General features: G+C 47.4%; 1 protein-coding gene across 1 annotated transcript; it reads right to left on the minus strand.

Annotated features, from left to right (window-relative positions):
* Positions 1-1,131: 1,131 nt before the first annotated feature.
* Positions 1,132-10,844, minus strand: CCDC198 (coiled-coil domain containing 198; the record flags this gene model as incomplete). The annotated part of the gene is made up of 5 exons (XM_010162344.1): positions 1,132-1,376; positions 4,474-4,639; positions 5,070-5,168; positions 5,884-5,970; positions 10,768-10,844. Coding segments are annotated over 5 exons (674 nt in total), but the record flags the coding sequence as incomplete, so codon positions are not given.
* Positions 10,845-13,278: the final 2,434 nt, after the last annotated feature.

Consider the following 13,278-nt stretch of genomic DNA (forward strand, 5'->3'; position numbering starts at 1 on the left):
GTCTTCTTCCCAGGGCCAGGGCTGGTGGTGGGCTCTGTCCCTCCCTGGTGTAGCACCAGTCCCCCACATATCCAGTCTGTCACATTAAAATAACCACAAGATGTGTAACTGAAACCCCCGGGAATCATTTCATATATGTGCTTGAATGATCTACCAATTTCCACAAAGATAATGGACCTTGACTGTGGTGGCCTTTACAGACTTACAAAGACAACCAGATAGGAGACAGGAAAACTGGGTGAGGTTCTCTCTCAGACAACAAACTGCTTTATAAAGAAAAAGAAGATAACTTTATGAAAAAAATAAAGTTTAGGAGAAATAGAAACTGAATGGAGCTCTTTGCTAGATCTGGTACCCTTCATATAACCATCTGTATTAATATATTTGGAAATGTCAGGTTGCAACAGGGCAGCTTGTTTAAATTCTTGGTGGATGCAGCAGCCTTGACCAGCACCACCAGCGTAAGATGCTGGAGATCCCTCAGTTTGTACCACTCCCTGCGCAGCACTGAACCCTGAACAGAGAAAACAAGTAAATGAAAACCAGCTTTTTCAGAAAATGATCCATAAAACTGGAGGTTATTACTGGAGAAAGTAGATGTATGTCACTGTCCAGGGCAGGGGAGGAGAGGAAATTTTTTTAAATTAAAAAAAAAGGCAAAAAGAAATTAAAAAAATGTCAGAATATTTATTTTAAAGATTTCTGAAATGAATCATTTTACCTTGCATTTTGAACTGGGTTTTTGTGGTTTAGAAGAGGATATAAGGTTAAAAACAGAAAGTTAAAGACAAAGGTTGAGTAACCCAAAGGCAAACGAAACATTTCATTTCAGCTGGAACTCAATATTTGGGGTTAACCCAGAATATTTTCCAGCTTCTGCTTGTTTTTTTTTGCCACCCTCCTCCTCCTCCCTCTACCCCTACTTCATGGTTGCTCGGTCCAAGCTATTTTTTCCCCGAGATATTTTGATTCAGCCACATAAACCAGACAGTCATCATTTGCTCCACATCAGTGACCTCCTCATTTCCAGCTGTCCATCGTGTCTCCACCCTCAGACCATCCATCCAGGGTGTTTTCAGCCCCACCAGAGGCTCGTTTCTTCAGCATGTCCCTTCACCCCAAGTCACACCACTAGAAATCCTTATCAAAGAAGTCATCAAAGAGAGAAATTCTCTCTGTCTTGGTTCTCACAAGCGTAGGTTTGCGGTAAATCTTTTCTTCCCTTTCCCACTCCTCAGAGCTTGTGCTGGAGGTGTCCCAGAACAGATCTCTTGTCCATGGCTCCCTGCAGAACCATGGGTCAAACTTCCTGCTCCTGTCTGGAGAGAGTTCAGCCCCATCATGTTGCCTGTAGAGTCCTCCACCCCATGTGTTTCCTTGAGGAGAAAAAAAAAACCACCATAATTTTGCAGAGCTGCATGGGCAGTCTCCTAGGGTTTAGCTGGAAATGGCGATGGGCAGCTGGAGGCATGTAAAGAATGTTTAATGGCTTTAAACTGGAAGAGGGGAGACTGAGATGAGATCTGAGGAAGAAATTCTTTGATGTGAGGGTGGTCAGACACTGGAACAGGTTGCCCAGAGAAGCTGTGGCTGCTCCTCCCTGGAATTGCTCAAGGCCAGGTTGGATGAGGCTTTGAACAACCTGGTCTAGTGGAAGGTGTCCCTGCTGATGGCAGGGTGGTTGGAACTGGATGAGCTTTAAGGTCCCTTCCAACCCAAACCATTCTATGATTCTATGAAAGAAGATTGAGATACCTGTAAGACCAGACCCCAGGCTCACAGGATCACAGAATGGTGGGGTTGGAAGAGACCTCAGATCATCTGGTCCAACCCCCCTGCTAAAACAGGTTCCCTACAGCAGGTTGCACAGGAAAGCATCCAGGCGGGTTTTGAACATCTCCAGAGATGCAGACTCCACCACCTCTCTGGGCAGCTTGTTCCAGTGGCTGGTCAGGGTACAGTGTAATACACTCAGGATTATATTTGGTGAATATAGAGTCTGGCAAGAGGCAGTATGGTTTTATCTCCAAGCAGAAGAGAGCTGAGATAAAGAAACATGAGGGAATAGGAGCAGCAAGTCTGTTCCCCTTTCTCCTGGTCAAAGTTTGCTGGCAGACAGGTTTTTCACTGATTTAAGCATTTTTACCCTCGGTGACACGTGTCCAGTGTGTGCCAAAGCCAACTGTCACGTGCACACTGTGGCAAACAAAGCAGAGCAGGGCTCGTGCCTTGGGGATGTCAGTACAAAGTGGCAGCTGAGATTCACTTTGATTTCCCCTTCACTGGGGACAGTGCGGTCACCTTGTGTGGCTTTTCCAACCCTTCCAGCCTCCATCAACCAATGCCCCAAAGCTTAAGTCAATGGCCACATTCAAACACTGCAGGTCAGTGCTCCAGATTTATGCTACGTCCTGCTCGCCCATCCTCGAGGAGTGTAGTGAATGCAGAGGTTCTGCTCAGTGTTTGCTGACATCGCTGTCACACAGACCATGCCATGCTCCCTCCTGCACGATGGCATGGGCTGCAGCAGGACAACCTGCCCGAGGGAGGCTGAGATCTGTTGCCATTAAATGAATTTCATCTGATGCGTTTTCACATCAGATGTTGAAAGTAACACAGAGCTAGGGCTGGAAATTGTCTAAGTGGAAACATCTCATCTCACTTACACATCACCCAGAAGGACGCAAATCTGTGATGGAAATTGCCTGGCTCTGGGCAGTGGGAAGTGGTTTCCATATAAAGCTAAACCTAAAAAATGAGTAACCTCAGTGACTGTAACATTTACCCCGTGGTCATTTAAGGATGACAGGAGTTCAGAGGCTACACCATGCACATGGTGGACCATGCAATGACAAAACCAGGAGTAAATCTCCTGCAGCTGTTGCTCAAGCAGCTCATTCTCCATTTCTTTCTCCTGCTGAGCCTGGTTCCAGCTCCCCAACGTGCCCAGAGATGCTTTGCTAGAGAAGACCTACTGAAAGGTTCAAGATCCCAAATGTATGTGGGTACCCTCCTTCCGTCCTTCACTCAGAGTGTCAAAGGGGAGAGACAAGGCTGACTCTTCTCCCAACAAAGAGTCTCACAAAGTCCCTGAAAATAACCAGTGATCTCAAGTCATCCAGATTTCCCTTTTTCTGCAAGGGAACATCACACTTCTTTTCTCCAAAGTAGAAAAATTTGAGAGATAACCACAACCTGGTACAGTAGAAGAGCTGTTCTGAAGCCCACCCTGCTTGACCCCAGCTGGAGATTTGAGCTAGCTGTTTGCACCATGTGCCCTGGTATATTTTCCTGGGGAACCATGCAGTTGTGTACCCACCAATGACTGCAGCTACCAGACGTTCAGCCCTGTGCTCCCTCCAGGAAGGGACCAGCTCCACGCCTGCACAAGGCAATCGCTGGGTCAGTGTGTGGCTGGGGCTTGGCTTCTGCTCCCCAGCTGAGGATGGATGGACGTTGTGGTGGAGATTCTGCCAGAGTGTCTTGTGCTTGAAGGAAAGCAGGCAGGGTATGTTTTAATTGGCAACTGCCACAGTGATCACTGTGATATTGTCACAGCCTACGTCCACCTGAGCATGTCCCCGGCAGGAGGTGTCAGGTGCTGGGGCAGAGAGCAAGGGGCAAAACATGGTGTAAGAGTTCACCTTCAGGCACTTATTTTCTATTTCTTTTTCTCCTTCACCTCTTTAACCATCATGTTGGTGCAGCTTCAGAGGTTCTCCCAGCCCACGTATGTTCACTGTATGCAGTCTATATGCTCACCTCCCTGATGGATCCCAAACTCTCCAAGGATGTGGGACCCCAGGGATAACTTCTGTCCTCACACTCACTTTGCCATGCAGGGGACATAGAATCATAGAGTGGTTTGGGTTGGAAGGGCCCTTAAAGATCACCCAGTTCCAACCCCCCTGCCATCAGCAGGGACACCTTCCACTAGACCAGGTTGCTCAAAGCCTCATCCAACCTGGCCTTGAACACTTCCAGGAAGGAGCAGCCACAACTTCCTTGGGCAACCTGTTCCAGTGTCTGACCACCCTCACAGGAAAGAATTTCTTCCTAATATCTCATCTAAACCCACCCTCTTCCAATTTAAAGCCATTACCCCTTGTCCGATCACTACCTACTATATGTGGGAGCAGCTGAGACTCTTCTGCCTGTGGGAACCTGCTCCTGCAGAGGCCTGACCCTGAGGACTTTGCTTTTATGCCCCTATGGCTATTCCACAGCTCTTAATCCACATCTACTCAGGTCTGTTTGGATGCTATCAGAGAAGCAGCCCAGAGACCTGCATCCCACTCTGAGCCATCCCAGCCTTGCAACCACCTCTCACTGCTTGGCCCCCTCAATCTTTGAACTTGCACTGTGTCACAGTAGGAGATGGAGCGGTGGAAGCATCTTCCATAGAGAAATTTCCCTGATGACATTTAAGAGGCTGGCAAGTTTTACATCTCCTTGGAAAATTATTCCACTTACCGTGATTGTCTCCATGAAAACGCTGATTGTGCTCAGCAGGGACGAGGTCTTGGCTTTCGGTGCTGTTGCCTCTCTGGAGAGTGTCGAGGACTTTCTTTGGGCTGAATTCCTTGATTTTTTGTTTGTTGATTTTTGCCTCCCTGTGGAGATTTCTCTTCAGCTCTGCCTGGGTTTGCAAACGAGTCATCAACACAAGCAGCAGAGGAGCAAACACGTTTTAACAGCTCGACGCGGCATATCATTAGGGGGTTGGCACTGAAAATAATTACACAGGCGAGTAGTTTAACCAGGGCAAATGGTATTTGCCAAACTCGGTATGTGAGAGAACATGACCCAGACAGAGTTTTTTTCTTTAGTTATTTCTCCATGGGCCAAATGAGAGCAAAGCATTGCAAAGATCAGAAGTAATTACTAATCACAGGGACCCTGGGGATGCTCCCCACCTTGCCTCTGCCTAAACCACCAGGAAAGCTTCATTTGCTCTTTCCACCAACAGGTTTTAGACCTCTTGGTCCATGGGAGAGACGCTGGGGATGGGCAGACCCTTGTCTGAGAAGGGAAGCCCCAACCTCTCCCCAAATCCATCTCAGTTTTACCTCTCGACGCCTGCGGGTCAAGTCCAGCATCTGCAGCTTGTGTAAGTGCTGCCGCCCTCCAGGGAGGTGTCTCAGGCTTTGCCCCCTCTTCTCCACAGCCTACGAGGTGTTTAAAAATGTAAATAAATACACCTGCATCTTCTGAAAGAGAAAGGAACAGCCACCAACCAGCAAATCTGTGCCCAGCCCCTTGGGCACTCCCCGGATAAAGGCAGTGAGCGTCTCCCTGCGTAGCCAACGTGCAGTTAATTTATCACAGATTTCCATTCCACTTGCAGTTTATCTCACAGCTCTGGGGCATGATGGGGAAAAAAAATCTTAATTAAAACAATGTATACATGCTTCTTCCCCCTTGAGGTGTTACTGCTTTGAGTCAGCTGTCCAAGATAATCTCATGATCCAAAGGGAGGAACCACTTTTGCACGTTTGGAGTTGCGTGGGATGTTTATGGCACGCGGCACCTGCAGCTTTGTCCCTACCGACTGCGAGCAATGGGTGTTCGAGTTGCTCAGCCATTTGAAAAAGTGGTCCTCAAACCTTTAGCCTCAAATATATTTAAGGTCCTGGCTCAGCAGGTCCCTCTCCTCATCCAAGGAACTGTCATACTGCAGATTCCAAAACTTTTCTCTTATTTTATATCCTTTCACCCACGCATTGGTGCTGAAACCAGCTCCTGGGCTTAGCCAGGGATGGGAGAACAGCGGGTGTAAAACACCAACTTGTGTTCTTTGTCTCTTAGAGGTGCCTGAACCACGAGGGAAAGGAGCCTACAGCCAGCAACCACCCATGTACGGGCCTCGACCCATGCACTTACCTTCAGTTTTGGGCTTACAGCCAGTTCTTGCTGACTCCAGGGCTTTGCAGGAGCGATTGTTTGTGGAGGGCCAGCAGGTTCAAGCCTCTACAAGTCCAACATTTATAATATTCAGCATTGCTTATTTCACACAATCATAGAACCTGATCTGAAACTACCTTGGCATTTTTCCAGCTCCAATTCTGGCCCAGTTGCTTGTGATACAGGAAGGAGACTGGCATCTCTAGCAGATGCTCAGGGAGATGAACATCTCCTGAGGTGCTTCAGGAGTGGACAAAACTGGGGGAATCTCCTACATTAGAGTCAAAGCAGCAAACAACCATTTTGACTTTAGCTTCATCCCTGTAGGTATTTCTCTTTGAGCCTCAATGATACTCAAGGCTCCAGCCAAGACCAGAGTGAAGACAAAACCCAGCCCAGATTGCTTCATGTTGAAACTGAAGCATGGAGAAGTATCATAATTTAATATAAAGTCTCCTAGCAGGTCATCCAAGGGCAGATCCCAGATACTATAAAGTCTCCTAGCAGGTCATCTAAGGGTAGATCCCAGACATATGAGACACAGAGCACCATTCCCTCTGTCCAACCAGTCTCTTTTATGTTGCCTTGAGTAGAACCTTTCTCTGCAGGACTGTGCATGGTACAAAGCACCTTTCCTGGTGGCTAATGGGAACAGAAAGACTTGCTTTATCCACTTCTCTGAGCATGGATTTTTATCTTAAGGATCTAAGTTGTCAGTTTAAATTGTGCCAAGGTACTAGATGATACCGGCTCATTTCAAGGCTTGCTATTGCCAGTGTCCCCTTCTAGGGTGGGACCAACTTCCATAAAAATTAAGGGGAACATCATGAAGGACTTACCTCAAACAATGCTACAGGCTTGGACCCCATGCAACACTGCAGGCGTGGGGAAGGGCAGCTGGAGAGCTGCCTGGCACAAAAGGACCTGGGGGTGTTGGTCAACAGCAGCTGAACATGAGCCAGCAGAGTGCCCAGGTGGCCAAGAAGGCCAACAGCATCCTGGCCTGTATCTGAAACAGTATGACTAGCAGGACCAGGGAAGTCATCCTTCCCCTTGTACTGGGCACTGGTGAGGCTGCAGCTCGAGTGCTGGGTTCAGTGTTGGGCCCCTCACTCCAAGAAGGACATGGAGGTGCTGGAGCGTGTCCAGAGAAGGGCAACGGAGCTGGGGAAGGGTCTGGAGCACAAGTGTGCTGAGTTCCCGGCTGAGGGAACTGGGGTTGTTGATCCTGGAGAAAAGGAGGCTGAGGGGAGACCTTATCACTGTCTACAACTGCTTGAAAGGAGGTTGTAGCAAGGTGGGTGTGTGTCTTCTCTTCCAAGTAGCTAATGATAGAACAAGAGGAAATTGCCTCAAGTTGTATCAAGGAAGGTTCAGATTGGTTGTCAGGAAAAATTTCTTCACTGAAAGGGTTCTCAAGCATTGGAACGGGCTACCTAGGGAAGTGGTTGTCACCAACCCTGGAGGTATTTAAAAGATGGGTAGATGAGGTGCTCAGAGATATGGTTTAGTAGTGGACAGGTAAGTTTGGACCCAGTGATCTCAAAGGTCTTTTCCAACCAAACGACTCTTTGATTCTATGACTTCATCAGTAAGACCTGACTGATACTTGATGTGGGACATCATTAACCTCCTGAATATGAGCTAGAGGGTCCTCTAAATGGTGACATGCCTCTGACTGTCAGCATTGAACTGCTGCCAAAGCCTGAGCAGTAATTTTGAAGCGTCCTGTAAGTCAATGCAGTAACATGGGAGGAAAAAAGGCAGCAGCAACATGTCAAGGAGACATCCCCCATCAGCCCCAACAGCCAAGTTTATATGTCTTTCAGGATCAAAAAAACCTCACAAAACTGAATATGAAGCTTAAAAAATGGCACTAGATGGCAGCATGTGACACCACAAACTGTGGTCCAGGCTGTGGATCACTCCTAGGTGCCACCAAGGCAGCCAGCTCACTGTTGACATTCCCTAACAGCAATGGTAGAAGCAGGAGGCAGGATCAACAGCATTGTTACTCCTGCCATGAGCATTATCAGCGTTTTTATAATCCATAAATACACTCGTAATGGAAATAAGATCAATGACTAAAAACTACATGCTGGGAGGAGATTGTTAAATGAGACTGTGATTCCATGCGATAGTTCACTGGGTGTAGCTGGGCTCATTCCAGGTGCCTCACCCTCCCACCAAATCCAGGGACACATTATTCAATAGTTGGTAGCCACCTGTGGTCTCTGAAGTCACCAATCTTGGCCAGAGCTGCAGCCTGGCTGGTGGCTCCTCTGTTCTTTATTATATTAAAAAGACTTTAATCACAGCAAGGAAGGCTTGAGCAAAGCAGCCCAGCTTCAGCTTCAGAGGGTTTGCTGTTGTGGGCCATGTGTAGAAGGTTTTTACAAGAGCAAGTAGCAATAGAATGAGGGGTGATGGCTTGAAACTGGAAGAGGGGAGATTGAGATGAGATCTGATGAAGAAATTCTTTCCTGTGAGGGTGGTGAGACACTGGAACAGGTTGCCCAGAGAAGCTGTGGCTGCTCCTCCCTGGAAGTGTTTAAGGCCAGGCTGGATGAGGCTTTGAGCAACCTGGTCTAGTGGAAGGTGTCCCTGCTGCTGGTAGGGTGGTTGGAACTGGAGGGTCTTTAAGGTCCCTTCCAACCCAAACCATTCTATGATTCCACGAAATAAATCTCTTTCATGGGTTCAACAACCAAGAAGTGCATTTGCCTCTGTTTTTCCCCAGTCACTGACCACTGAGGACTCCCTCCAGCCACCTAATTAGGCTGCTGATGTGCCCTGTGCAGCTGGGTTCTCTTAGAAGGGTCTCAGCAGCAGGTTCAACATTGACCCTTAATTGCTAATGAAAAGTTGAGGCCAAATAAGAGGGGTGGGGGGTATTTCTAGCAGTTGAGTGCTTCTTTGAGTAGGATGCCCTGCTGCACCCATGCTTGGAGAGGTCTGCTTGAGTTGTCCTACTTCCTTGTCTGATTTTTTTTTTTTCCCCTCTGAGCCCTCTTTGCCCTCGGTTTTGGAGCCCCCAGGCCTGGGTCAGCAGCAGAGAAGAAACACAGTTGAAACCTCAGACTGGGGCTCTGAAGGAGGAAGATCTGAGAAGCAAAACTGGGGAGCTGCAGCTCTGGGGCATCCAGAGCTGAGTGTGGTGTTCCCCAGTGTTCCTCCTTGACCCTCTGTGGACATGTAGGGAAGGAGAGAGAACTCAATCTTGGCCAAACAGTGACGCTTTGCTTCTTAAATAGCAAGCAGGTAAGAGATGGGAAGTTGGAAGTGTTGCTGGCTGGTTTGGGAGGGTGTGGGGAAGCCATGACAATGCAGGTGGAGCACAGAAAGCAGTGTGCTTCTCCACGTTTGGGTTTTAAATAACCTGATTCATGGCAAGAATGGTGCAACCTCAGTAATGCAGCTCCAGTTTAGCCCTGTGAGCATGTGACAGCCTGAGCCTCACCTGGGTTTTATATTCTATAAAAGCATCAGTGCGTAAAAATATCCCAGAATCACAGAATGGTGGGGTTGGAAGGGACCTCAGGAGATCATCCAGTCCAACCCCCCTGCCAAAGCAGGTTCCCTACACCAGGTTGCACAGAAAAGTGTCCAGGTAGGTTTGGAACATCTCCAGAGATGGAGACTCCACACCCTCTCTGGGCAGCCTGTCCCAGGGCTCCAGCACCCTCACAGGAAAGAGTTTTTCCTTAAGTTTGTCTGGAACTTCTGGTGTTCCAGTTTGTGCCCATTGCCCCTTGTCCTGTCACTGGGCACCACTGAAAAGAGCCTGGACAGAAAATGCATGTGGAGGACTTCTTGTCACCTTTTTTGTTTTCTTTTTAAATGAAGCAGCAACTCTAACTCTTGTGCAGCATGGTACACTGGCTGTGTTTTCTTTCCTTCTTTGCAGTAAATTATATGGCTATAAATATGGTTTTGGAGCTTTAGTTATGTTGTGATAACTCTAACGTGGGCAAAAAGCCAATTGCCAGGTGAGGCAGAGTCATGGATTTCCAGACTTGGAGGGGAAGGGATCTGGGAAGTGCAGGATGGGACAAGGAAGGTCACGGAGGAGTGAACGAGGGTGTTTTATGTTTGTTTGGGGGAGGATATTTTTTTATATCTAGATAAACAGATGTACGTGTGTATATATATGTGAGGGGAGATGGTGAAGGTACATGTAGGTCCACAGCATGCACAGCAGTTCTTGAAACCTAAAATAATTGCTCTGTACTTTCACCAGTCCCTATTGCAAAGCATGGCCTTACCTGTCACTCTGTCCCTGAGCTGATGCCAGACCTTGATGGGATCATAGAATCGCTTGGTTGGAAAAGACCTTTGAGATCATTGTGTCCAAACATACCTGTCTTGGCCACATTAGCACCATGGAAGCACTAAGATTTGGCTGCAGGTACTCAGATATCACAAAGGAAAGTGGGTCATTATAGGAGAGGTGGCCTCACAGCCAGCACTGCGACATGTGTCCTTGTTGGATATCTCCACAGCACACGAGGGCTGGCCAGTGAGGCACAACCCATGGAGCCAGGCAGGAGGGCAAAGTCAGGGCCTTGCTGCATTGGCCCTTCTTTGGCTGTTCTTAGAAGGTGAAGTCCTCTTTCTTCTGCTAATGAACCAAAAATAACCTCTCTGCAGTCAAAATACCTGCTCTGCCACAGGTATCAAACTTAGGCTGGTGATAAGTTCATCTAGGGATGATCATCTAGAGGTAGGATCTCCTACTTGCATTGCTCCAGGCTATTTGTTTCCCCCACCGTGGTGCTGTGAGATGTGCCCTTGTCCCCAGGAAAGCCCATATCAACCCATCAATCAGAACAACTCATAGGGAACTTTTCAAACTTGTCTTACTTGAGGTCTTCGAGGCGGATGCTGTTTAATGATGCTGGTTTCTCCCTTTTCCAGCACAGTGTTGAAGGAAAGGGGCCCTTAAAGATTGGAGAAGAAATGGATGAAGTTACCTTTGGGTGATCAGGAACTGCTAGGCTGTACTCAGCAATAATTTTCTGCCCTTGCTTTTTGGCTGACGTGTCCTACTAATGTCTCTCTTGGTGTACCCCAGTACCACGTGGTAGAAGTTATTCTATTAGCTGCAGAAATAAAGTGAGGAGGTACCTGTGGTTTCTAACAAATGTCTGCCCCATACCTCTCCTGCTTCCCTCTACAACCTCTCAGGCATCCTGTATGTGACAATAACTACCCTCCATGTCTTCTGGGGCCTCCTCAAGCTTTGAAAATGAGGAACAGGCAACAGTTTGGATCTTTTCTTGTTGCTTAGTCCCTCATACTTTATTGTTGTTATTTTTTGGTGGAACTGAGAAACATCTCTGATGCTTTTACTGACCACAGCAGAGCTACAGCCAGACAATGGCTTCAGAAGTTGGTGGGTTATGGAGAGACAAGTGGTACGATCACAAACCCTCATTATCTTTGGAAATCAGCCCAAAATAATGTCCTGCACACCAGCAGTTGCCTGTTAGTTATTAAAGTAGTGCCCTCACTGAGGTCTGAACGTGATCTGGGCTCAGGGCCATTCTGCACTGATGCTCTCACTGCTTTTTTTTTTGTTGGTTTGTTTTTTTTCCTTGCATGTGCAGTAAGTATTTATTTTCCAAAAAAGTTTCTTTATCCCACCTATTCTCCAAAAAACCTGTCTTGGTGCATTCAAATGCCGATTTATATGTGGAGCTGAGCAAGGTGTTGCTGAGCAGCTCCTGTTCCCATGTGGTGGGAGGCCCAGAGTGGCAGCAGGGGAGGAGAATTAGGGCTAAAGTGCAGGAATTACATTATAGTTGATGCCAAATTAAATAGTTATTTTAAAAATAAGAATTTGGAGGTCATCTTATGGGGGTCTCCAGTGGAACCTTTCAATGAGCCCCATGGAAGCTTGCCAAGGAGGGCTCTTGGAGAAGAGGGAGAGAAGGTGATGGAGGGAGGGTGGGGGGGTATGGGAGGAGACAGTGACTCCATGGGATAAATTATTTCTGGGCTCTGCTGAGCACGGGCAATGATTAACCACTGATCACAGCTCACGGCTGCTCCACACACATGGGAATGGGTGTCTGAAGTGAAAATTTCCAGTGCAGGTGGCTCTGCCAGAGACAAACTTCAGCGGCTGGGGAAGACAAGCTGAAATAGCAGCTTGTCATAGTAAAAAGGAGCTTTAGGAAGTTACTGTCTCTCAATCTGCAGGACAAATCAGTGCATAAAGAATTTCTAAGGGGGAAGGAAAATGTAAGGAAGTAGCTCATGGGGCTGGAAATGTGGGACCTGGCAGAGGCAAGAGGTTGGGGGTTGGGACAAGTTTGTTCTGGTGAGGTGTATGGCTTTCTGGAAGTTATTTCTCCCTTATGATATTCTTTTTAAAATATATATATTTAAATTATTTCCTCTCATCCTATCCACACATGTGTCTTGGAGGAGGTTTGCCCTTATCCCCTACAGATACAGAATTGGGAGCCAAGTTCTTGTTGTCCCTAAACCTACTCTGTCCTGGGGTAGGGGGAGTCCCTGGCACACCTGAAGGATGCTGGCTGGGAGGACCATTGTTCCACCACACAGCCACCACGGAGGGAGCATGGGGCCCAAGCTGAAGTCATTCTTGTGACACCTATTTTTTGCCCTTGCACTTTAGTGGCAGCAGATTCTCGCTGCTGGAAGAAGTGGGACTTAACACAAGCCCAGATGAACCCTCATAAACCAACTGAAACCTATTCCTTTGGAAGCTTTGCTCATTTAGACAGCAGCTCAAGCTGATACATTGCTCAAGTGCTCCTGAGCATCCACTTTTTATTTCTGAAAATGAAAAGTACTAGAAAATTACATTTATTGAGGGATTTTACAAGTTTTTATAAAAACACGCATTTTTCACAAGCACTTGTTAAATGCCCAGTGATAATAATTTTCCAGAAGAGGAATATTTGGTTATTCTCTCTGTTACAAAGTACTTGAAACCTTTTGTTCTACAGCCAGACTTGATCTTTATTCACCCCAGGAGCTCTGGCTCCGGGAGCATCACTGCTATTGTGCCAAAGGTTTATTTGCTTTTACTGTCTCCTGACGCCTCTTGGTGGATGGTCCTGGAGGAAATATCCAGCCCCTGGTGAAGCAGCGGTGCTTAACTGTGTCAGAAATTCATTTTTGGAAATGGAAAAGAGGGGAGGAGAGTGCTAGGGCTGTAGATCCCCCTTCCTCTCTCAAACCACGTTGGTGTTCATGGGGGTTTGTCCCTACACTCACCTCATGTGGCTGTGGGAAGCTGTTTGTCACCATCCAGCTTGTTGTATAGAGCATTTTCAGATGGGTGCAAACTTCCTTCCTTGCCTCCAGGTAGGGCTCTTGGGTACGGATGGGGCTGGGAAG

Source organism: Antrostomus carolinensis, unplaced genomic scaffold (genome assembly GCF_000700745.2).
Source record: "Antrostomus carolinensis isolate BGI_N321 unplaced genomic scaffold, ASM70074v2 scaffold29122, whole genome shotgun sequence".
Taxonomy (NCBI): Eukaryota; Metazoa; Chordata; class Aves; order Caprimulgiformes; family Caprimulgidae; genus Antrostomus; species Antrostomus carolinensis.